This window comes from Carcharodon carcharias, chromosome 8 (assembly GCF_017639515.1).
Source record: "Carcharodon carcharias isolate sCarCar2 chromosome 8, sCarCar2.pri, whole genome shotgun sequence".
Classification (NCBI taxonomy): Eukaryota; Metazoa; Chordata; class Chondrichthyes; order Lamniformes; family Lamnidae; genus Carcharodon; species Carcharodon carcharias.
The window spans coordinates 150,387,890-150,413,484 of NC_054474.1; the positions used below are offsets into that span (position 1 = coordinate 150,387,890).

General features: G+C 40.4%; 1 protein-coding gene across 7 annotated transcripts in view; it reads right to left on the minus strand.

The window, feature by feature from the left end:
• sptan1 (spectrin alpha, non-erythrocytic 1) overlaps nt 1-25,595 on the minus strand; it is a 114,945-nt gene that overhangs the window by 38,522 nt on the left and 50,828 nt on the right. For 6 of the 7 annotated variants that reach the window (XM_041193014.1, XM_041193015.1, XM_041193018.1 and 3 more), the window contains 12 exons: nt 21,377-21,575; nt 19,037-19,135; nt 18,288-18,326; nt 17,684-17,719; nt 15,448-15,495; nt 14,045-14,136; nt 13,662-13,806; nt 11,776-11,957; nt 10,106-10,205; nt 9,135-9,332; nt 3,605-3,751; nt 1,188-1,291 (listed from right to left, as the gene is read on the minus strand). In XM_041193014.1, coding sequence (XP_041048948.1) covers nt 1,188-1,291; nt 3,605-3,751; nt 9,135-9,332; nt 10,106-10,205; nt 11,776-11,957; nt 13,662-13,806; nt 14,045-14,136; nt 15,448-15,495; nt 17,684-17,719; nt 18,288-18,326; nt 19,037-19,135; nt 21,377-21,575 — 1,389 coding nt within the window. The remainder of the gene's footprint in view (nt 1-1,187; nt 1,292-3,604; nt 3,752-9,134; nt 9,333-10,105; nt 10,206-11,775; nt 11,958-13,661; nt 13,807-14,044; nt 14,137-15,447; nt 15,496-17,683; nt 17,720-18,287; nt 18,327-19,036; nt 19,136-21,376; nt 21,576-25,595) is intronic. The other variant, XM_041193016.1, reaches the window with a different exon arrangement.

The following is a 25,595-nucleotide window of genomic DNA, read 5'->3' on the forward strand; positions in this document are numbered from 1 at the left end:
CATCCTAAAACCAATTTTAAGAACACCCTGATTACTTTATGTTATGATCCTAAAACAGAGCCCCAAATTTTGGTACGATCTGCTTAGGGACTAGTAATTTTTTTGCTTAGGAGTAGACAAAGTTTTGAGATCCCAGGTACTTAACTAACAGACTAAAGCCACAAGATCCATAGTTTCTAAACAAACTCAATAAATTTTACTATACAAAGTCAGAAAAATAAAACAATCTAATACTCTCAACATTCAGAATTTAAGCTGAAGTGGATATGAAATAATGGCAAACAGTGATCGAACATACCATACTGCACTATAAATGGCAGCTGTGACCAAGACAGAATCACGGGTCCAAATATCAGTGTCCACTGTGAGTTACAAAATCACGTTAACTCAGTCCCCCTTGAGGGATTTCAAATCTTCATTTTCAAAGATCTAACCTCCGAATTCCCTCCAAATGTTGCTCCGACTCAGACTGCCTCAATGATTGCTCACCTCCTGATGGTTTAATCTCTTTTCCTGAGACTGCATTCCATTGGCTTCCTGAGGCTGCACTCCAGCACTGACTCAATGGCACAAGTGAAGCTCTTCAGCCACACTGACCTGAACACCACTACTCCAAATGGTTCTCTTTGCCCTAATGACCTGCGGCAAAGAGTCAACAACCTTCTGCTGTTTTTTCAGCTCCCCAGGGCTTCTCTGAGCCCCACCTATATGGGACCAACATACAGCATCTTTTTCACTGCATGGAGCCTCTTCCTTTGCTCCTCTCCCAGTGGTTTCTCCTCTTGTGGTCTCTCTCTGAGTCTTCTCTCTGGGACCACTCCCAGTAGTTCCTCCTTCTCTGGATCCCCTCCTGGGTCCTCTCTCTGGGACCTCCCCTGGTTATTCTCCCTTTCTGTCCTGGGACTCCCCTTTTTATGGTGCCATACTGGGTCCCATGACTGTTGTTTTTGCTCCACAGATGCACTACTTATTTCCCACTTGGCCAAGCCCTTTAACTGCAAAAATAAAAACTAAACAGAGCATGCACAGCCAATCACCCTGCCACAATTCATGCATGCATGGAACTCTTGGGCCTGCCAGGAAATGGAGTCCAGAACAAGTTAAGTTCATATTTTGTAACACTTGATCAGAACACAGTCTATCTGCTTAAATCGAATCACTTGTGCCACTAACCAACAGGCACTCACCTGTCCAATACCTCATTGCGACGATTTGAAATATCATCTTTTGCATAATGTTCAGAGCCAATCAATTGATCAGCAAAAGCTTGTAGTGCTGCAATCTTCTCTTCCTATTTATAAAAAGTAGAGAATAAATAAATAAAAATTAACCAAATTCCTGATGGAGCTTTTCATACCCAGAATTTCTTTTGATTAACATAGAATTACATTACAATTGCTCTTGTGCCCATGTGTGATTGATTGGGAAATGTAGGGTTACCACAGAATAGCAATTTATTACTTTACTTGAATTCAGAGTCAGTTACGGAATTAGATTTATATGCATTATGGGTTGCAATTTGTATTTTCTGGTAATTAATGAGAACTTCTTTTCATTCTTGACTAAGTGGATCCAAACTGAAATCCATGAGCCGTTTCAGCTCTTGGAATCTGGTCCAGGCATCATGGTTATATTTCTACTTACATTTGTTATTCAATGATTTGTTGTGTTTGATTGCTGAAGGCTTGAAAAAGGCTGTTGTCTTATCAATAAATAAATGCTACATCACTATAGCTAGATCTGTTGATATTTACAGCTTCAAACATCACCAAATTAACAGGAAAGTTAATGTAAAACTTTACACGCAGCACACAAGACGTCATAGTACACATCCAAATAGCCCCAAAGGCAAGCAGCTCGAATAGCCATGGTGTTCCTGACCAAGGATTAATATAGTGTTGTTATATCTAACTCCAGCCACTGAGTGGCACTGTAGTGATGAAGTAGTGTGTTCCTGCATACCATCAAAATGGTTGAAATTGCTCCTTACAGATAGAAACTGTTTCAATCTGGAAGTTCACTATAAGTGATATTCAGTTATAAGAACCAGAAATTACATCAAAACATGGCAAAAAAAAAATCCCCCTAAGTTTCTAATGTATTTATATAATTACTCAGTTTTCAGTAATCATACCACTACAAACCTGAATTATCTTCCTTGCTTGAGGTTCCTTCACATTCAAACACTTTTTGTCTCCTAATTCCTGCTCAGGGTCTCTTCCCCTCCTTGTGGAGCATCTTTGGGTATTTCACGACGTTAAAAAGTGTTATACAAGTGCAAGTTGTCTGTTATACTATCCAATTCTGTGAAAGGTCATCAACTTGAAACATTAATTCTGTTTCTCTCTCTGCTGTTGCTGTCTATCCTGCTAAGTATTTCCAGCATTTGCAGAACTTTGCTTTTGCCAATTTGTATATTATCTAGCCAGCAAAATAAATGTAGGGCAGCGGGGTTAGTTCTGGCAGGCAAAAGTGACATTGTTCTGTCAACTTCCACATTTTGAAGTGCAGGATTTGTAACAATCTAAAGCTTCTGAGGGAATCCTTCCCAAGTCTGGCTCAATCACATACTCGAGCTGTTGGCTTGAGAATTCAGTCTCAGAAAAATTTCCATACTTGAGTTGCCTGTGAATGTAGACTGTACTGATATTGTAATTTATTGCGAGGGAAATGGGATATAAAAGTAGGGACGTTTTGCTACAGTTGTATAGGGTATTGGTGAGACCAAATCTAAGTACTGTATACAATTTTGGTCTCCTTATTTAAGGAAGGATTTTATTGCATTAGAAGCAGTCAGAGGTTTACTCGACTGATTCCTGAAATGAGGGGGTTATCCTGAGGGAAGGTTGGACAGGTTAGGCCTGTATCCGCTGCAGTTTAGGAGAATGAGGTGATCTTATTGAAAGGTAAGATCTTGAGGGGACTTGAAAGGGTGGATGCTGAAATGATGTTTCCCTTTGTGGGAAAGACTCGAACTAGGGGACACAGTTTCAAAATAAGGGGTCTCCCATTTAAGACGGAGATGAGAAGAAATATTTTCTCGAAGGGTCGTGAGTCTGTGGAGCTCACTTCCCCAGAGTGGTGGAGCTAAAAATTGAATATTTCTAAGACTGAATTAGATGGATTCTTGATTGACAAGGGAGTCAAAGGGTAAAGGAGGTAGGAAGGAAAGTGGAGTTGAGACCACAATCATATCAACCATGATCTTACTGAATGGTAGAGCAGGCTCAAGGGGCCGAATGGTCTACTCCTGCTCCTAATTCATATGTTCATATGTGGGTTTGCTACTTGAAGGTCAGGCAGAACCTTGTGATTAGTCATCTCTCTCAACACACTAAACAAATTAGGAGAATTCATAACAAATTGCACATGGGCTTAGATTATAATTCACTACCTGAACAGCTGTTTCGCCTTCCTTTCTAAGCATTAAGAACAAAACTAGACCCATTCTGAGAAGTTAATATTCCCGACTAATGCGTTTCTGCTTATGTGCCCTGCCATGACCTACAGTAATGATAAAGGAACTGAAAGAATTACATATATAACATAGGCCAAATATGTGCAGATTAATTAGATAAATTACAATTTATAAAATAGGCTTTACCTGGACTGTAATAGCTTTATCAAAATCTTCATGTTTCTTGATGAGGGCTTCCACACTGTCCAGGGAATCACCCTTGTCATCACTGGCCAGAAATGCTTCACGTGCTGCCATCCAGTTCTCAGCCTGTTCACAGTCACGGTTGAACAACTACAAAAGAATCAAAATATCTCACTTTAGAATTGGTCTACGCAAGTCCAAGTGCACCCATTCCTACACTCCGAGCAGGGAGTCTCACTCCAAGGGGAGTGGGATACAATATAGTGGCACCAATTCCCTGACCCATACTCCATTCTCAGCTTGGAGTGCAAGACTGGTGAATTTACCCAAGGAATACTGGAATGTCACAAGATCTAGTCATGAGATATAAATCTACAATTGTTTTTGTCAAGCTTGCTAGAATAAAAAGATTTGGTCATCTTAAATCTCATAACAACTGGCTGTTGAGAGAATGTAGGTCAGAACCTGCTTCCAAGTACACTACAATCTATGTACACCATGTTTCTGTAATGGCATTCTGGCATGTTTTACGAAAGCTTCACACACCTTTGAGCATTTACAAAACTTATTGTACAATCTGGTAACAATAATAGGTAACTGTGAAATGATGACAAACTTTACATGTAATATTGTTGCACCAGGTGGAATAGGAAAGCTTAATCCCAAACACTATTGCAAGTCAAGTAGACATTCATAAACAGTCTAAGTTCAGGACTACATCAGGAAGTATAGGTGGGTTGGTAACCAGTGGACGCATATTTAAAATAATTGGTAAAGGGAGAAAAGATGGAAGACAATTTTTTTTGCAGCAAGTTATAATGATCTGGGTGTTTTTTTTTTTACTTTAATTTTTTTTAATAGAGGGCTGTAAAACATTGGAATTCTCTACTCCAGAGGCTCTGGAAGCTGAGTCATTGAGCATGTTTAAAACAGAGATTGCCAGATTTCTCAATACCAAGGACATGGGTATGAGGATAGTGTAGGAAAAAGGCATTTGAAGTGGATAATCCACCATGACTGTATTGAATGGCAGAGCAAGCTCAATGGGCTGAATGGCCTACTCCTGCTTCTACGTTCCTATGGAATGCACTCTCTTGAAAAAAAATGGTGGAAGCTCATTCATCAGTAACTTTCAAAGGGAAATTTAAGGACTGAGGATAGAATATGGGAGCAGAACTTAATCAGATAGCTCTTTCATAGAACTGGCACGGGCCAAATGAGCTTAATGGTCTCCTTTTCTGCTGTCTCATTATACAATGATGCTTTCTCATGAAAAGAAGGAGCATACCAAAGACCCCCAGGGAGTCAGAGGGAGACAGAAGAACAAACATGTAGGCAGATCTCTGAGAAGTGCAAAAACAAACAAAACAGTAATAAAAGGGGATTTAACTTCCCCACTATTAATTGGGATAGTTTTGGAATTAAAGGGATTCTGTTCCCTCTATTCCTAAGGTGCATTCAGAACTTTATCAGCCAATATGTAGCAAGTCCAACAAGAGGGTGCAGTTCTGGACTTAGTTTTAGGAAATGAAGCTGGGCAGGTGGAACAAGTGGCAGTGGGAGAGCCTTTTGGTGGTAGTGATCATAAACCAGTTAGTTTTAACATAATATGGAAAAGGACAAAGGTAGGACAGGAGGTAGAGTTCTAAATTGGGGCAAGGCCAATTTTACTAAGTTGAGGAGTGACTTAGCAAAAGTGGACTGGAAACAGCTACTTGAAGGTAAATCAGTGTCAAAGCAGTGGGAGGCATTCAAAGGGGAGATTCAAAGGATTCAGAGTAAACATCCCCACAAGAAAAAAGGGCGGGGTGGCCAAATCTAGAGCCCCCGGATGTCAAGGAGCTTACAGGGAAAGATAAGGCAGAAAAGGAAAGCTTATGTCACACACCGAGAACTCAATATTGCAGAAAGCTGAGAGGAATATATAAAGTGCAGGGATGAAATCAAAAAGAAAATTAGGAAAAAAAAGAGAGGGCATGGAACAATATTGACAAGCAAAATCAAGGTGAACTCAAAGGTGTCTTATCAATACATTAAGGGTAGAAGGATAACTAAGAGTAGGGTCCATAAAAGGTAACCTGTGTAGAGGTGGAGTATATGGGTGTGATTCTTAATGAATACTTTGCATCTGTCTTCACAAAAGAGAGGGGTGATGCAGACATTGTAGTTAAGGAGGAGTGGTGTGAACTTTTGAATGTGATAAATGTAGGGAGAGAAGAAGTATTAATGGGATTAGCATCCTTGAAAGTGGATAAATCACTAGGGCTGGATGAAGTGTTCCACAGGCTATTAAAAGAAGTAAGGGAGGAAATAGCAGAAGGTCTGACCATCATTTTCCAATCCTCACTGGATACAGGTGAGGTGCCAGAGGATTGGAGTTCTGCTAACGTTGTACCTTTGTTTAAAATAGGAATGAGGGATAGGCTGAATAATTACAGGCCAGTCTGACCTTGACAGTGGGCAAACTATTGGAATCAATTGAGAGAGACTGGATAAACTGTCAGTTGGAAAATCATGGATTAATCAAGGACAGTCAGCATGGCTTTAAGGGAAGGTCGTGTCTGCCTAACTTTATTGAATTTTTTGAGAAAGTAACAAAATGGACTGATGAGGGTAGTGCAGTTGATGTAGGCTACACGAATTTTAGCAAGACATTTGACAATGTCCCATATGGCAGACTGGGTTAAAAATTAAAAACCCATGGGATCCAAGGGAATGTAGCAAGCTGTATAGAAAACTGGTTCAGTGGTAGGAAACAAAAGATAATGGTTGACAGGTGTTTTAGGGACTGGGATGCTGTTTTCAATGGGGTCATGGAGGGCTAAGTACTAGGTCCCCTGCTTTTTATGGTATACATTAATGATTAGGACACAAATATAGAGGGAATGATCAAGAAGTTTGTAGGCACACAAAAATTGGGTGCACGGTTGATTGTGAGGCAGGTAGCTGTAGACTACAGGAAGATGCCCATGGACTGATCTGGTGGACAAAAAAGTGGCAAATGGGATTCAACCCGGAGAAGTGTGAGGTGATACATTTGGGGATGTCAAATGAGGCAAAGGATTACACAATAAATGGGAAGATACGAAGAGGTGTAGAGGAAGGGAGGTGCCTTGGAGAGAATGTCCACAGATCCGTAAAGGTAGCAGGGCAGGTTGATATGCTGGTTAAGGTGGCATATGGGACCCTTTCCCTTTATTAGCTGAGCCGAGGTATAGAATATAAGAGCAGAGGGGTTATGCTGGAACGATATACAACATTAGTTAGGTCACAACTTAAGTACTGTGTGCAGTTCTGGTCACCTTATTACAGGAAGGATGTAATTGCTCTAGAGGGGGTACAGAGGATATTTATGACGATGTTGCCAGGACTGGAAAATTGCAGCAATGAGGAAAGATTGGATAGGCTGGGGTTTTTCTCCTTGGAACAAAGGAGGCTGAGGGGAGATTTGATTGAGGTGTACAAGGTTGTGAGGGACCTGGATAGAGTGGATGGGGAAGACCTATTTACCTTAGCAGAGAGGTCAGTGACTAGGGTGCAGATTTAAAGTGATTGGTAGACGGATGTGGTTGGGGGTAGGGGGGTGGTGGTGGTAGAAAAGAGAGGAGATGAGGAAAAATATGCTTTCACCCAGACGGTGGTAGGTTCTGGAACTCTCTGCCTGGAAGGGTGGTAGACAGAGAAATGCAACTCATTTAAAAACTATCTGGATATGCACCTGAAGTCTCGTAACCTCCAGGGCTACAGACCAATTGCTGGAAAATGGGATTAGGCTGCATGGCTCGTTCTTTCAGCCACACAGACACAATGGGTTAAGTGGCCTCCTCTGTGCTGTATGTATTCTATGACTTGATACCCAGAACAATCTTTTAGGGTGGGCGGAGGGGCAGTAGAGTGGAGGCAAAAATTCTGAAGTTATTCAAGAGAGATGGTGGGGAATAGCAGATTTCCATGAAGGAAAAGCTAGGTGATTTGAACAGCCTCCCATTTTTGCAGTTAACTTTTTTTCCCCAGCTTCTTGGTTAAATATCTAGGCCCTAGTTTAGATTCCATGTTCCATTCACTACTGCTTCATCAGGGCTGCCCCACGGCCATTACTCCTTACGACACATCAGCTAAAAACAAAACAACCTGATAATGTCTTTAAAGAAGGAGAGCAGTGGGGTCCCTAGGTTGCTGACTTCATAGGGTAATCTTCTGCAACTCAATAATATTGTGGTATATGGTACAACCAAGTGCAGCCAAGTAACACTTTTATCTGCTACTGCTGATATTGCAAAGGTCTTGAATATTTGTCATTTCTCAGGCAATAAGCTGGCTTCTTCTGTTTGGCTGATGCAGTGCTACCCATTTAGTGCTACACTCCATGATGAATTTCCACCCAAATGTCTCCTATAATAACATGGGGGAGAATTCTCCCCCATTGGGGGGGGTCATGTGGGATCGAACGCAGGCCCGATCGGCGCCACACTGTCATTTTACATGGGTGGGCCAATTAAGGCCTGCCCAGCGTGACATGCACCCAGAAGCGCTGTGCGCGCCCTGTGTGCGTGGGGGTGGGGTTGCCTGAGTTGCATGCGCACGAAAGAGTAGAGATGCCTCAGGGAGATAAGCTTTAAGTTTTAAAAGGTTAATAAAGTGAAGAAATAATTTTTATGACATGTCCCCTCATGTGAAACTGCCACATGAGCTGGGACATGTGCATTAATTTTAATAAAAATGTGTGTGAAAATATTAAATCATTCATGAAACCTCATCCCACCCGTGGATGAGGTTCCATGAAAAATGCGAAGGCTGCCTGGGCTCTTGGCCTGCTCCCCAACCTTAAGGTTGGACGGGCAGCTCAATAATTGCTTAATTGCCTTTTTAAATGGCCTTAATAGGCCTTTGACAGTTTGGCGGGCACGCAGCCGAGCTGGCTGCGCACTTACCGAGCTGAAAATCTAAATGACGCGCAGCAACGTCGGGACGCATGCCTGACATCACCCCGTGTCATTTTATGCCTCGGTGAGCGGGCCCTGCCCCCCGCTCGCTGAGCCGAAGATTCAGGCCATGATTTTAATTTGAGTGGTACAAACCATCTTTTAGAACTTAGGCAAAAGATTCCCAGAAACATCCATATTCGCAGGAGGTCTTTCTCACAAGAAATAATTTGAAAACCACTGACCTGCAGAGTTAACCTGGCACAAAATGTTTGTTTCTCCAGCAAGAGGTAATATGCCTGGGAGGAGTTTTAACAGGGGTATCAGCCCCAGTGGCAAACACCTTACTCTAAATTTAATGTGCAATAAGGTCAACAGTAAGTTTAGAAAATGCTGGAAATATTCAGGTCGGGAGGCATCTGTGGAGAGAGAAACAAAGTTAACATTTCATAATGAACGTGGTGAAACATCAACTCTCTCCAGATGCTGCCTGACCTGCTGAGTATTTCCAGCGTTTTCTTTTCATTTCAGATTTCCAGCATCTGCAGTATTTTGTTTTTGTATCTGTACATTTAACTACCTGCATTGAACAAGGTGTGGTCTCTCATTACCTGCAGCTCTAGGCATTGATCCAACATCATTCTGCGCTGAATCCAGGCTTTCTCCAGATCTGCACGTTCACGCTCCAGGATGTCCAGCTTCTCCCTGATTTCTGGGCAAGCGTAATGCCCACGAGCAAGCAGCTGGTGCCCAAACTGCTCAAATGCCTGGAAGGTGCCAGCCCTAGCATCAATTTCAGTACGATGCTCCTGCAAAAAGGGGAAATGAAACAAATTTAAGGAAAAAAAGATAAAGATAAATATTACTTTAAAAATACCTGTGTAAAAGTATTATTTTAAAGTAGAACTTTTCAGATTCAGCTTTCCTGCTGAATACAAGGGGCACGCATCATGACACAGTACATCCCTAGCCAGTGATTTTCCAACCATTAAAATGAACAAAAAAGGTGCATGTGCTCCCAGCATCCAACAGAAGCAATAAAGTGGAACACTGCCCCTTAAATAACAAAAAGGAAGGATCAAAGAACTAGAAATTTAAGCAACACTTGCTGACTTCTCCCCCAAAAGGGTCACAGGCTCAACGGTCAATGTCACATGTATGGATGCAAAAGATAAACTTCCCTTCATCCATCATTAAAAATGAGCCAAAAGTTGGAGCAAAGTCTCTCATGACACTGGCAGTTATGAACTTGGCATGATAGGCAAGGAGGTTTTCAGACATATCAGTAAAACAGTAACAGTTCAGCTAGTTTCTCTCTCATTTCTAACATATCTATTTTAGACAAGAGCTCAAAAGGTGGCCACATCACTGATGTAAACAATACACCTGGGCAGCTGTAAAGATCATAATTTTTAAATTGGAACTCTACAATATGTTATATCACCAGCTAAAGCACTCATGGCTCTGCTGGCAGAAGCAGATCTAAGAACAAATTTCCCTACTAGGAATATGAGAATAAAAACATTTCCAATAATCTTAAACCACAACTTCAGAAAAAGACACTATTTCAGCTTTTCATTACCTGGTGTCTCTCTAATAGGGCCTCGGCTCCAGTGACATCCTTGGCCAGTTCGTCCGAAGACACTAATCCCCGAATTCCATTTATCCAGGACATAAGGTCCCTGTGAAAATAATAAAAGAATAGATTAGATGCATTACTTTTTACCAGTCCTTGTCTCACAAGAAATGACTGCAATTCAGCTACTTACAAACAGCAGGAAGCTTAGCAGCAATTTGCTCTGGTAATTGCACAGTATGAGCCAGTTAAATACCAGCAGCAACACCACGGGGTTTCTAAGACTGGGGAAATAACCCCTAATGATTAATTCTTGAATATGATTTTGCCTGTCAGTCATCCAAATGAACCATGGAAAGGTATCCATGCTTCAATTCTTTTAAAATTTGCAACTGTTCTTTGATAATAATACATTGATATACAGTATTTCTGAGAACTTGGGCTATGGATATCTACAAATCAGACTGAGCAGTGGTAGCTTTTTGGTGCAAATTGCCATGCTTGCCTTTTGGGTCAGTGACTGGAGGGTTTCAACTGTACCACTGGAGCTGTGGGGAACATTAGTTTCAACCTCCATTGCCCTTTCAATATAGAAAATGCTAGAAGTACAGTACATTTCCATCTGCATTTAGAAAAGACACATTAACTGGTTGTGTGGTGATTCTTCCTATAATGAAAATGTCAACTCACTTATTCTTTTTTCATTCTCTATTTTCATTTCAGATTTCCAGCACTTGCACTTTTTTCTCCATTACTTCGCCATATCTTCAGGCCGGAGTCCCTCAAAAATGTAAAATTTCTGAAAAGGGGTCAACTGCCAAGACTAGGTTTCCGTTTTCAGTGATGTCAACAAAAGAGCTTTTCTCACTAGTAATATGAGAACATGCCCCTCCATGAACAGACAAAAAAAAAAATCCAAAAGGCTTGCACCCGAATTCCTAATATAATGTCTTTGGGGTGCAAAACTCTGCACTGGGAGTGAAAACAAAAATGTATCTCATGGTACATGTAGTTCATGTATCATTCATGTTAAAATTGATGTAGTAAATTTCACTATAGGACTTAGGAGCAGGCATAGGCCATGAGACATATTATTGTTACTACACACATTGTTCTGCGTGTTAAATCTATGCAGGCAAAAAAAAAAAGGCTTACCCCACCATCAGAAGCAGGCAAGCTCTTGTGTGTGAAATCTAACTTAAAAGCTCAAAAAAAGCAAAAGATGGGGGTGTGATGGGGGGCAGTAATTTCTCATTCCTCTCATTCCACCTCTACATATGTATAAAAAGTTACATTTTGTGGCTTCATTGCGACTCATTCACCACTTGGGTTTTCCATCTCTTGTCTAACATCAGATATAAAAAAAGAGTAATTCACCAAATCCCAGGATACTGTTGTATTTGATAAGAGTCACACAATTTTGGGCTGGCTTGGCAAACAATCGAGTTGCCAGACCTCTTCCGCAACCCCAGAATGTTGCAATTTGGCTACTGCTGTTGCAGGGTACTACACCAGTTCACTCCAGATGTTTGTCCACTAGTGACAAAGTAAAATAACCTTTAACCCACACATTATGGAGAAAGACAACAGTGCCCAAGCCCAAGTTCAACCACAATCGTACTGAATGGTCAAGCAATGGCCTAATCCTGCTCCTATTTCTTGTATTCTTGTGTTACCTGAAGTCACTTAGGAAACGCTGTAGATCATGAGAATCATTCAATTTTCCTTTACGCTGGTCAGCACGCTTCCCCAGACTGTCCCACGCCTGATTCAGTTCTGTGCATTTTTCTTCCACATCCTCAACTGATTCAGGATGAGACTGAATCAGTCGGTTTGCAGTTTCACCCAGAGAATTCACCTACATTCAACAATAAAAACTCAATCAGACAACATACCCCACAGTATCAAATACATTAGCAGGACATTTAGGACTGACATAATACATCAGGCTATATTCTCTGTTCCTGAATGAACTAACTCATACTAAATTCCTCCGCATCCAAGAAAATAAGAAGTTCTTTTGGGTTAAGGGCAGAATTTAAAATGAGCAAAGATAAATTTAGTACTAGCGTCGTTAGGAATTCACACAGGAATGGTTGGGATAACGTATCCCATTAATATTCTGTGCTTTTTTCGAGTACCCTCTTATTAAGCTACAATCTATGGCATTATCTCAATAGATTGGGCGATTATTTTCTTTCCACTATTAAACACAATGGGGTTTTCCATCTGATTTCTGCCCATCTGGAACAAGTTTTATTTTGTGCCCTAGCACAGCGCCATGAGAATTGCAGTTCTGTATTTGTTGACTTATTTTTTCCATTTTCTGTAATGACTGTGCTGTTTTTCTTTTGATACCTGACATGGTCCCTCAGGAGTTGGGTGGTTCCCAGGAACATGCAGCATAAAAGAGGGAGGGCAGGTCCCACTACACAAAAATGTTTGAAATCCATTGACCTTGAAATTAAACTACACCAACTAGCATAATTTGGATTCCACAAAATTCCTTTTCGTCTATGGATAATTGTCATGAAGTGCTATTAATGTATATAATATTTTGGAAAATATTTTTCTTTTAAAATAAGGTTTACTCTGCGAGTATATCTTAACTGGATTAAAGCCAGCTCGTCTGGGTGCTTTGAAATGTACTAGTTTTGATATGTAAGAGAGATAGCAAGCATTTGCATTTTTTGAATAGAGCATTCAAGAAGTGGGGTGAAAACTTGACACCGTTATATATGTTTACATTACTAATAAAATTGGTATTATGAAAGGGGTTTCATTGTTAAAAGATGAAGCTCAAAGAGGTTATTGATACAATGACAATTAACATTCAGTGGGGCTGGTAGGTATAACTTCAGTAGTTTTCGGGTGTGCAGGCAGAGGCAATGTAAGGTCAAAAGGAGCTGTAAGTCTCTAACTGGCTCCACAGTGAAAAGGACCTCATTTTGAATCCATAAGGTGAAAATGCTTTGCCTGGTGTTTTGGTTAAGTCTATGGGTTCCTGTTGCCTCACTGGAGATTAATTTGGGAATTTGTTAAAAGTTATGATAGCAGTAATTCGTAGCCATGTGTATATATATATATATATATATATATATATATATCTTAACCTGCGTAAATTAATAAAATGTTTCAATTAGTTAGTTAATGTAAAGCCTCGAGAACTAGTGGTCTGATTCTTGAGTTTAGAGTCACATCTCAAACATAACACTTCAATTATTGATTATGACAGTTGTCTAAAGTTTCCCCCTAGGATTTTTAAATAACTCCACTTTACCAACTGCATCGATCATAACAATAACCAAAGATTCTAATTTAGAGATTATTTGATCTTTAAGTGAGGTAATAATTAGTTCATTTGATTTTGAAAGCTTTTACTTTTGCAACAGCCACACATCTTCAAGGGATATACACAGTTATCAGTGGCTCAGTTAAATGCATCCTGGAGAAATGTGTTTTGCCAAATTGAAGGCTGTTAATTTGGAAATGGCAGAACCAAACCACTTCCAGCAAGATTACAGGCTGTTGATATTTTATACAGACTACAAACATAGCTCACTTTATCTCCCAGAGCAGCAAGATCCCGTTCAAATCCCTCATGTTTGCGTTGCAGAGCCTGAACACTTGCTAGGTCATGTCCATAATTATCAGTGTTGAGAGCTTGATTTTTCTCTTCGATCCATTCCTTTGTTTCATCAGCATCTCTACACGATAAAAAATCAAACAGGTATATAAACATTTTGAATGCCACCAGTATCAATCATTTTCCTGTATAGGAATCCCAGCCAAGTTAATCCTACAAAATTTTTCTAAACATACACATTTTTGCAGTTAAGTCAGTAAAGAAAGGCAATGCAAAGGAACCTGTTTTCCAGCGTCCCACCCCCACCTTGAGTATCAACAGATAGATCTTTACTATTCCAAAATATCACAGCTGCTTACCTGTGGAATCTCTGCACTTCATGTGCACTGCCCAAGACCTGACTGCGTTCCTCAGCCAGTTGTTGCAGTGACTTCCAGCGCTCATTCAGTTCCTAACAAAAGTGGAAAAGTATAGTCAACTCTGTCCAATACACAGGAATCACTGCAGATTTAAATCCTTTCACTCCACTTAACATGGAGATGTTCAGTTTGGTCTCTTTATTAAAATTTCATGTCCAAAAAATCTTCCACTTCACATTAACCTTTAACAGATGCCTATACTTGTTTGTGATATGAATGTGCAAGTTTCAAAAATCCATCATAACTGCAAGGAGTATTGCGGAACATAACAGCAAAGTAGCTAACAAGACCCAGAATCCTCCCAACTTTACTTAAAATTTCTCATTCCAGTTAGTGACAAAGAGGTATACGGTCCAATGCTCACTTTTAGTAAGACTTGGCACCATTTGTTCAGCATATTAGCTCATCTGATCAGGTAAAGGGGCCAGCTCTCTTAGTCTTCATCATGCTGAGCTCTGTTGCTGTCTTTGAGTCCACTATCCTCACAGTGACCCCCTATGCTGCTGTCCTTACCTGTGTAATCTTTCTCATTTATATTACCCTTAGTGCTATCCTCCTCCTCTTTGACAATCATTTAATATTTCCATTACATTTGTTGCCGTCTTCCTCTTCCATTTTCTTCTTCCCAACCATACTCCCTTTCTTCTACACTATTGGCATCGTCCAACTTGCTGCTTTTTTGCCATTTTCCAAGTCACATCATTCCCCATCATTCCTCTTCCGTTTCACGTCATCCGTGTCCACAGCTTCCTTAATTAACTCCTCATCTTTGTCATTGTCCTCACACTTGTGTCACTCTTGTCCTTTTTCTCCTTCTTCTCATCTTTTTCTTTATTGAAACTACCCTGAGTTAGCAAGGCTGATGATTACAATGGTGGTCTATTGTCACAAACAGTCAAAGGTCACAAATTTTACTTTACACTTCTGTAGTCAAAGACTTTACTGTGAATATATATTGTAGTTTCTGCATACGTTACAAGATAAATATTTCAAATAAATACACATACATACAAAAAGCACATTCAGTATAGAGAGGGTTAACTTATGATGCTAAGACGTGCTTTCACAATTATTCAGTTAGCTCAGTTGCCATTGGCATATACTCATAAGCTTTTATAAATGCAAAAGGTTTATCTTGCAACACAGAAGCATGAAGTGCGAGGAACGGGCAGATTGTACTGTAGTTGGGCCATGGGTGAAAATAACCATAATAATAGTACAATGACAGTGCACTGTAGCAAATGAGCGAAACACAGCCACAAAACAGTGAGGAGCTTATCACTGCTTGTGAGACACAGGTGAAAGAGGCAATGACAGAAAGGAGTGGATCCATCAGTTCTTACCTTGATGGCATTAAAGCTAGCCACCGCATGTGTTGCCAGCCGCACAGTCTAAACCGCAACCATGAATCACAGCAGTGGAAAACCAAACCAGTCACGATCCATCAGTTAGTGAAGAGAAATGTTAAAGTTAGAAATATGCCCACTCAGAACTAACAGAACATGGCATGCAAGAGCTCACCATCAATAGAAAATCATTAACTGAGTTTAGAATCCCCTTTGGCAGTCTGTGTGATTAAGTGTAGAATGTGAAATGCAGGTCACATCCCACGCCATTAATATGTCCATACTGAAGTTAGGAAAGCATTCAGAGACCACAGAAAAGAATGAATGGTGAATCAACAAACACCAGATTAAAAGGTATACAGATAAGTTTAATGATTTGATGAAAAGAATGAAGCATGTGAGCTCCTCCACAAATAAAAGAATGTTAATATTTTGTGCACAAATGTCACATTAATAAGTTAGTCAGTTTTTCGACTGTATTTCTCAGATTTGGCTTGGAGATAAAAAAAATCACAATTAAGCACGCTTAAATTTAAATTGCCAGCCCCACTTGTGCAGTGCTTACTCATACTCAGAGCTCCTGAACTTCTTCCTTCTTCTCCATATGGTGTTCACTTATGCTGGGATATAGTTCCACAAAAACCAGCTCAAACTATTCACGTGTTAGCTTCAGTAGTGACTGTTGAGGGCATTGCAATCCCACCCTTCACCAGATATCCACATGTGCACTTTCCAGAGAAGGGCCCTAGGTAGTGACCTGGAACAGGAACCCGGTCTAATTTTTTTTCCATTCCTAACCCAGTAGCGGAAAGACAATTGCTGCATCTCGAATATGAGTAAATTAGAAAAGACTATTACTTTCCAAATATTATCAAGCAGCTTCAATAACTTCTTTTGACTCTTAGTTTAAAGAAGGCAGGATTAGCAAAATAATTCTGGGCTGGTGGCTGAGAAGAGTTCACAATTTCATATAATGTACAGCACAGAAACGGGCTATTAGGCCCAACTGGTCCATGCTCCACAATCCTCCTCCCATTCCTTTTCATCTTACCCTTTCAGCATATTCTTTTCTTCCTTTCTCCTTCAATGCATTATCTAGCTTCTGAGTTATTTGTCACAACGACCCCATGTGGTAGCTTTTAAAAGAGATGTTTTTCAAAATTGTAGAGCAGCTCACATATTATCAGTCCAAATTGAAAGACGTAGTGTTATGGGCCAAAAGGATATATATTAAAATTGGATTCTGTACTTTTGTGAATAGGATCTTGTCACAAGAGCAATGTGGAAGAAATAAAATGATTGGTTAGAAAAGGCACTTTTCAAAAAGTACATTAAGCAGCAGTTAGTGATCATGGCTGCAAGATTACAGAACTCTGAATCAGGCTAAACATTTTAGCTGCTTTTAAGAGGGCGTGTTGTGCTATGTATCATTTAGGTAAAATTCCTGTTTCTGTTCTCTTGGTAACAATTCTGCATCAAAGGTTTGTATCGAATGCTGATGTAAACAAGCACCACAACTGTCAGTAAGTCGGTACGCCTCAGGTCTGCCTGTATCATTACAGATTAACTGTAAGGTGAATCTCTGCAGGGATTTTTTTGCTGGTCCCTGCAGCTCTTCTGCCCAAGTTACAGTGGATGAACAGGAGAACTCCATGCAGATGTTCACCCACTGCCCTCCCCCCATTGCCTTTAAATAAAGTCTTGCAACATGTCCAAACCTAATAACATGAAATTAGTGAGGAGGCATAACTGAAGAGAAAATGAGGTCCAGTTGCAAACTGAAGCGTCCTCACTTTGACTTAGTCTGGCATTAATGTGGACTAAAGGAATGAGCTGACTGACAAAGATCTGCAGTGAAGACCATACTGACACCAACCCTCAACTGTAAGCCATAAGCAACCTTACTGATTTACAGCTTTCAAGGAAATGTGGATGAAATGACGGAATTTGATCACGATTAGATCAATTTTAAAGTAACAAAACCAAACAAACACAGTCATTTGATTTATTCAGTAACTGTAAACCAGTGGCTTTGATGACTACAAATTAAATCTATGCCTTCCTGTGACTTTGGGCAGAGGGGTGCAAACGATGTTGAAAAAGACAAAAATTAAAAATGAATGTCATCTAGAATTATAACTGATGAGGGCTTGTGGAAAACGATGGAGGCATGGTACAGATCAGCTGACTTTTAAGTAAAATAGCATAGGATTCTCGAAAAAGAAACTCATACCTTCCAAGGTGACACAGTTTTAGAGTCGGATTCATCCTGTGGAAAGAACGTACATAAAAAGTGACTAAAATTTGAGAAACTGGATGCTTACAAATTAATTCAGCCACAATACCAGCAGAACATAGGCCACATGGGATGAACACAATACAGATCCAACATGGATTTAAATAAGCTGTCTTTAAAATGCTTAAAATGTTTCTACCAAATTGCTCCCTGGGCTATTTTAAATGCAGTGCTTATTTTAAAACAAGTTCATGCCCACGCTAGAATAGCACAGAAAAGAATATGGTCCAAACATGTAAAACTACTCATGAGAATCACACCAACAGTAATTCCTATCTTCAAAACCGAAATTTCCTTTGGAGGAAAGTTTAAACATGCCAAAGTAAAAGGTGTAGAGAACAACAGCAAAATCCAGTAGTAGGTTGTAAAGCACAGATGAAGTCTAGTATCACGTTATACAATACAGGCTCTTACTTACATCAGTCTGTAGGCTACAAGAGACATTGGTGCCATTTTGATCTAAGATACCTGCTATGCACAATGCTGTTTATGTTTCACCTTCATTTATTTGATATAATTCATTCAATATCAGTACTCTTACTTTGGCAGCTCCTGGGGCAGATCCCGTGAGAGGCTGTTCCTGAAATAAGGAAAAGGAACAAAGAAAAAAATGTTTAGGAATAAAATATAATTGCTACAAAAGAGACTAAATCTACTGGTGATTGGCAGAAACTGACGGAGACCAGCAACTGGTCTAAAACACAACCTTAAAAGCCTGCCAGGCTTGAAGTTTCTCATCTGTTTAACTCAGTTATTCCAGGACTGACAACAGATAGCAAAAAAAATGTGAATTCCACCTCAAAATAGATACTTTGTACAAAATTTAAAATAACCCACTTAATTCCCATTCTTACACTAAATTACACATTGATCCAGATGGCTAGAAGGCAGAACAAAGTGGATTTTTAAATGGTGAAACCACAGGAAGCAAAATAAGATTATACATGGAGCTGGAAAAAGTTAACTGGTGAGGATCTGAAATCAGTACTAGAACAGAACATCACACAAATAGCGTTATTTTGGAACAATGACTTGGGAGTTCCTTACAACCAGTGTGCAGCCTGTACAATTTTCAGTTCAAGGAGCACAAACCTTTGAAATTTAGCTTTATTTTCCACCAAGAAGGTAACAATAATGCAGCTGCATTTAACACACAGATCCCCTTTACTCTGCTTATTCCTTTATGGAATTTAGGGAGAGAATTAAAAAAAAAATGCTAGTTTCACAATGAACATTAAATTCATTTTGAAATAAAGAGGGAGTTGAAAAACAGATGAAATGATGCCGCACCTGAGCAACTTGAACTTCTTCAGCCATCAAACCCTCTGACTCCAGTTCATTCGCCACCTTATTAATATCTCGTAAGCGAGACTCATTGGCTTTCAGGTCCTTAAAATAAAAAAAGTTACTTGGATTAGCATTTTTTTTTGACTTAAGTAACCTTTTCATGTGTCTTGAATACAACTTTACTACAAGGAGTAGATGATGCAGAAATAACTGCACTTTTTAAGGGTAAAATGGATAAACATTTAAGGCAAAGTTATGGGGAGAAAGCAGGACATCAAGATTAACTCCAGCAAAAAGCTGGCACATACTTGATGGCAACTGAAATATAATTACACAAATTAGATTTCTAAAAAGGAACTCTGCAATTTTATTTTCCAGACATGCAACGACCAAGAGCTATTTAACTAAGCATTATAGCCCCCAACAATTATAAAGCTATCAGCTCTATTTGGTAAGGCAAATAGGTGGGCCATCCTGTTTGGTATGTTCATGAGCGTAGGAAGAAAAGCTTGCTGAAGCCAAAACTACTTCCCAGAAATACAACTAGATATTTTAAGCAATTCCACCAGAGTGAAAAGATGGAAATTACTTAAGATGGTAGACTCTCATTTTATAGAGAGCTGAAACTCAGTGCAGAACTTTAAATTTACAATTGCACAACTAATCTTCCACTTAATCCATTTTCTTAGGTCATACCCAGTAATCAGGTGGCTAATCTAATAGGTAGTTGAATCCGACAGACCAGGCAGATCCCAAGTAAATCTCTAATATGTGCCAAGTTAGCAGATGGTGGGGTGATAGGATTAGGGAGTCTGTCAGGGTCCCTGCTCTCCATCAATATCTAGTAACTGTCCAAAAGCAACAAGCCTGGACAATATCCAGGCTTGAGCTGGCAAGTGGCAAGTAACACTTGTGCCACACAAGTGCCAGGCAATGGCCATCTCCAACAAGACAGAATCTAATCATCGCGCCTTGGCATTCAATGGCATTACTATTGCTGAATCCCATAGTCTGAACTGGACCAACCATGTAAATACTGTGGCAACAAGAGCAGTTCAGAGACTAGGGATCCTATGATGAGTAACTCACCTCCTGACTCCCCAAAGCCTGTCCACCATCTACAAGGCACAAGTCAGGAGTGTGATGGAATACTCTCCACTTGCCTGGATGGGTGCAGCTCCAACAACACTCAAGAAGCCCAACGCCATCCAGGAAAAAGCAGCCCACTTGTTTGGCACCACCTTCTCAAGGGCAATTAGAGATGGGCAATAAATGCTGGCCTAGCCAGTGATTCCCACATCTCATGAATGAATAATTTAAAAAAAACCTGGCTGGGAGGATGAACATCTTGATGCCAGGCAAGAACTGCATCAGGTTTGGCTGTGATACCCTACCACAGCTAAGTGGCCTGCTGAGACTCACTGTCTTGGCTCACAGATAAAAGAATTGGTAATTGGTAGAGCAGCTCAAGTTAGCTAATTAAGGATAGCAGTTTAAACTAGTTTTTTGTAACTGGAGTCAGCTAACTCCTTAGTTTCAGAAGGATATATAAACAGACATTTCAGTATAACTTAGCATGGAGTACAACTTTGAACAGAGTGCTGGAGTTGGGTGATTAAGGGAGCTTGCTTTTGCCTTTTCTTAATTTTTTCAGCTTGTAGGAATTGGTTCTTGCTCTGCTACAGGGGTAGAAGCTGGCTGTTTGGTGTGTATTGGTAAGTGGTTAAGATCTATTCTATTCCTAAGGTTTAAAATAGTATACAAACTGAGGGTAATGTTAATAAAAATATATAAAAAAGGAAAATAAAGAATTGAATAAAATAATTGCAGTTAATAAAGACACATCAAGGATGGTAGGACAGGTGATGTATCACGGCTGCGGTGTGTGGGAGCCCCTGGACGCCTGTGTGATCCAGGGCAAACAGTCTGCAGTAAGTGCTTGCAGCTCAAGGAACTTCAGCTCAGAGTCACTGAACTGGAGGTCGAGCTGCAGACACTGTGACACATCAGGGAGGGGTAAGGGTACCTTTATCAGAAGTTCCAAAGGAGAGTCATTGAACTATAAACTTTAACTGTTTCTCTCTCCACAGATGCTGCCAGACCCGCTGGGCTTTTCCAGTGCTTTCAGTTTTTATTATTATAAACTACTATAACTATAGTTTGTTATGAATAGTGGACTGGAAAAAAAAAAGTGGCAAGGGTGGGCACTGACCTTCTAACCATAAACCCAATATATCAAGCAACCAAAAGTGAAAAAGCCACGGTATTCACATCTAGGTTTATGTATTTAAGTTTTCCATTTTTCTACTGCATAAAATAGTTCAAGTTAAAAGTTTTACTTACTTTTTGGAAGTCATCAAACTTTTTCTGCAGTCCTTCCACTTGTTCCAGGTCAGTCCCCACCTCTTCACTGGTTAATGCTGCTTCCTTCTCATTGATCCACTGCTGCAGCTCATTGGCCTCACGGAAAAGCATGAACTTCTTACAGCTCTTTTCCAGCATATCCTTACGTTTTTTCCCCAGTTCCAGGATTGACTGGTATCTGAAAGGAGAGGTAATCAACCAGGTCACCCTACAGCAACTGCCAATCTCAACTATTTAAACAACCTAAAAAAAACTTTAATTGTCAGAATATGGAATTGCTGATGAAGATGGACAGCAAATCAGAAAAGAAAACCTTAAATCTGACAATGATGATTAAAAGACAAAAGAAAAAATTGAGTAGCAAGTGTCAGCAATGGTTTGAATGTATTAAAGCAACACTAGGCTTGTGTAACAAGGGGCGGGGTACATAGTTACAAAACCAACATTTACCTTCTATAATTACCATCCTCAATACAAACTCCCATGGCCTCACCTCACTACCTCCTCAGCTGCACCCTTCAGCCCTATGACTTCAGTCCACTGTGCCTCCTAAACATTTTAAGTAATCACTAAACAGCTTGAAAGCTATCTTTAATAATACTTGGATCCCAAAAATGAAGCTGATTCAAAATAGAAATTTTAGAATAACAAATTTTGAGTAGATGCTTTGTGGATTTCAACATACATACATACAACCTTGAACTCTATAAACCGGTGAATTGCATACCCTTTAAGGAATGGAGAAACATTTCAGCAATACATTCAGAAAATAGACATCAATTTCAAAAACTTAGTACATTCATTACCACTAACAAAATGAGCTGGAATACCTTACATACCCAGTTCTGGCCCATTCTAAATAGTTCGCTTTTCTGAAGTATTACATTTGAAGTTTTATATTTGGTAGCTAAATGGCATTGAACTCAAAATGGTCAAAATAAGTCAGATTAACAGGGTTACTGGATGTGGTCAATAAAAACTGATTTATCAGCACATAATTGTTAGGGCATTCAATTATTTTTTGTTTTACTGTGCATGATTGAATTTATATTCTTTATCTTCAACAGTGATTCAACTCTTTATTAAATCAACTAACTTGGTAATGAGTATAATGCAGTTACCAAGAGAGAAGATCAAGATTTTAATACAAAGGAATTAATTCTCTCACCTGAATCACCAACATACACTACATACTCAATACATTTATTTGGGACTTTGTCAGGTGTAGTTCAAGTCCTTCAAGTATGTTGAAAGCTTACCAAATTGGATTCACCCAGATATCCAACAATTTCATCACATCTCACCAAGTTGATCGCACTCAACAATCAAACAGCCATCACATAAATCTGAACAGCAAATATGTTTTTTAGGGTTCTGTTCCATTCCCCAGAATTCAGGAATTTCAACTTTATTTGCATGCTTGTGATGTGCTACCTAAAGCAATGGCAGATGTCAAAAATTGAATTAAAAACAGAATAGTGCACCTAAAACGGTGAATCATGCCAGCTTTCACAATCCTCCCATCAGGTAATGAGAAAAGCTCCATCCCCATACAATGTAACTGGAGTGTCTAGTTGGCCCATTTTACAGCATTTAGCAGTTCAATCCAGGCAAGCAAGCTCCTTCAAGCTAGTAAAATTATATTTAACTGACTCATCCAGCGTCCACAAGCATTAGCAAAATGCAGTATGAAAATGAATGGAAGCACAGAGATCACATTGTGTGAGAAAGAGCCAAACCTACTCACAATTCCTCCACCTGCTTCATACGGAGCACAACGCTGCCAACCTCCTTAGCTAGCAGAGCCCTGGACAGACAGAGGGAGCAGAGCACAGCATGCACCATTAGTAGATTAAAGGTTTAAAGCAGCTGCTAAAGAAAGGAAAATTAGTAGTACATGGCAAGAATCAGCAAGGGAAGTCCCAGAAGCAACAGATAAAAAGCAGGCAAGCAACTGCTGAAGAGACTGCAGCTTGATTAGTAACAAGCAATGGAGCTGTCCAGCAAAACAAAGGAATTTCTAACAATCAATAAAAGCAACAATACCAGTTCCATGCATTTTTCAGCACGCATATGTCATTTTTCTCCATTCTCTACTACCAATCTATCACTAGATGGCGAGCAACAGTTGAAGTGTTTGCTTCTAACCAATTATGTTGAACGTTGTAATATGCTGTTCAAGTTAGATATTTAGGTGGTCTGAATTGGCATGGAATGCACATGACATGCGACCTGCATTAAGGTGAACCTGGCAAAGCCATACTGGAAGATTCTGCAGAAGAGTTAAATTATACTGTAGACAATAGACTTGCACCAAGAATCACAGAATTTTACAGCACAAGGACAGACTGCACCTGTATTAGTTTTCTGCACAGCCTATTGCACCTGTACTAGTTTTCCGAATAGAGCTATGTATTTGTCGAGTAGCCTATTCATTTTTAACATTTTTTTCAAATATTTAGCCATTTTCCTTTCTATTGTTATGGGTTTTGCTTCAGTCATTGTTTCAGAAAGAGACATCCCATGTCCGACAAACCTCCACAGAAAAACCTCACTTCACTTTTTGGTGATTTTATATCCTCTTGTTATGAGCTCATTGGCCAGTGAAAATAGTTCTTCTCAATATACTTAATTGAAACTTTTATCAGAATTGACCTTAACCTTATCTGTTCTAATGAAACGAATTTCAGTTTTCCTAGTCCCTGCTTATAACTAAATTATTTCATCCCTGGTACCCACTTAGTAAATCTTTTCTGTACTCACTCCACAGCCTTGATATCCTCACTAAGGTCAGGTACCCAAAACTGGACACGGTATTCCAACTGCAGCCTAACCAATGATTTGAACAGATTTAGAATTACCTCTGCTTTTGTATTCTATTCTGTATGTTGATTTGTGAAGTCCCAAGATGCAACATCCTTCTTTTCTTAAATAAACTTTGTCAACTTGTCCTTTCTTGTTTGAATTTTGTGTTCATCCAAATTCCTAGGGGCAGAATTTTACCCTTGGTGTGTGGGCTCAGCGGAAGTGGTCAGGAAGCTGAAGGACCCACACCGCGATTGGCAGCACACAGCAATTTTACGCGGGCAAGCCAATTAAGGCCTGCCCAGCCTGAGACTCGGCCTTTGAATAATCATGAAGGGGCAGGGGCCTAATGTCTGCCAGGTCCAATGGCGACCCGGTGGCTGATTCAAATGCGGCCTCGGCAGCCCCTGGAAGGCTGCCACTGAAGGACGCGGAAGTCATGCGCATAGATGCTGCAGCGGGTGGACACAGCAGGTGGAAGGGCAGATTGGCGGGGCAGTTGGCCCCGCATTTTTCGGATGAGTGCCTCGCTGCCCTCCTGGAGGAGGTGGCAGCTAGGAGAGAAACACGTCCCGAGAGACAGGAGGAGGCCCCCCCAACTCATGAGAAAGGCCTGGGAGGGACTGGCATCCAAGGTCAGAAGCCACAACGTGATGAGGCGCACATGGGTCCAGTGCTGGAAGCGCTTTAATGATCTCCTGCGATTGGGAAGGGTGAGTATTGTGTTGGCATAGGCCACTTTGCAGAACAGGTAAGAGCTGCCCATCCCCCCGTGGACCTCAGAGGTGCTACGGTGTGAGTGGCAAATGTCAATGAAGCAGGATCCGGCAAAGGGGGTGAGCTCTGGCTACTTGGACTGAGTGCCTTTCAGCTCCAGGGTCACATGTGCTAAGCCCTGCGAGGTGTTCCTCAGGTGGCATTGGCCAGGCTGCAATGATGCTGCAGGTATAGGGGACACTAATCAATGCTCCTCTATCCTTCCAGGGAAAAAAAAAATCCCATAACAATGCAGAGGTCATAGACTGGCAGGGGACCTCCACACCTCCTCATCCTCAGTAGATATAAGCTGAAAGGCGCTGGAGCTGGAGAGGCGCCATGCACCTCGTTCAAGCGGCTGCAGTAAGGTTTGGGTGCCCGGGGAAGGTAAGAGTGCAGTGCACTGAGGTGAGAATGCAGTTTTTTGCAACCATTGCAGCGTAGTCTGTATATTGATGTGAACCTTGAACCTGGAATGCCCATTGATAATGGAAAGACGATGGGATCTCTATCTCATCAGGGTGCTAGGCATGCACAATGACAAGCCTAATGGCTTAAACTAATGATGACATGTCCTCCTTCTCCCTTTTAGGCTCACCAGCAGCTCCTTGTTGTGAGGAGCCTGAAGGCCCACCCT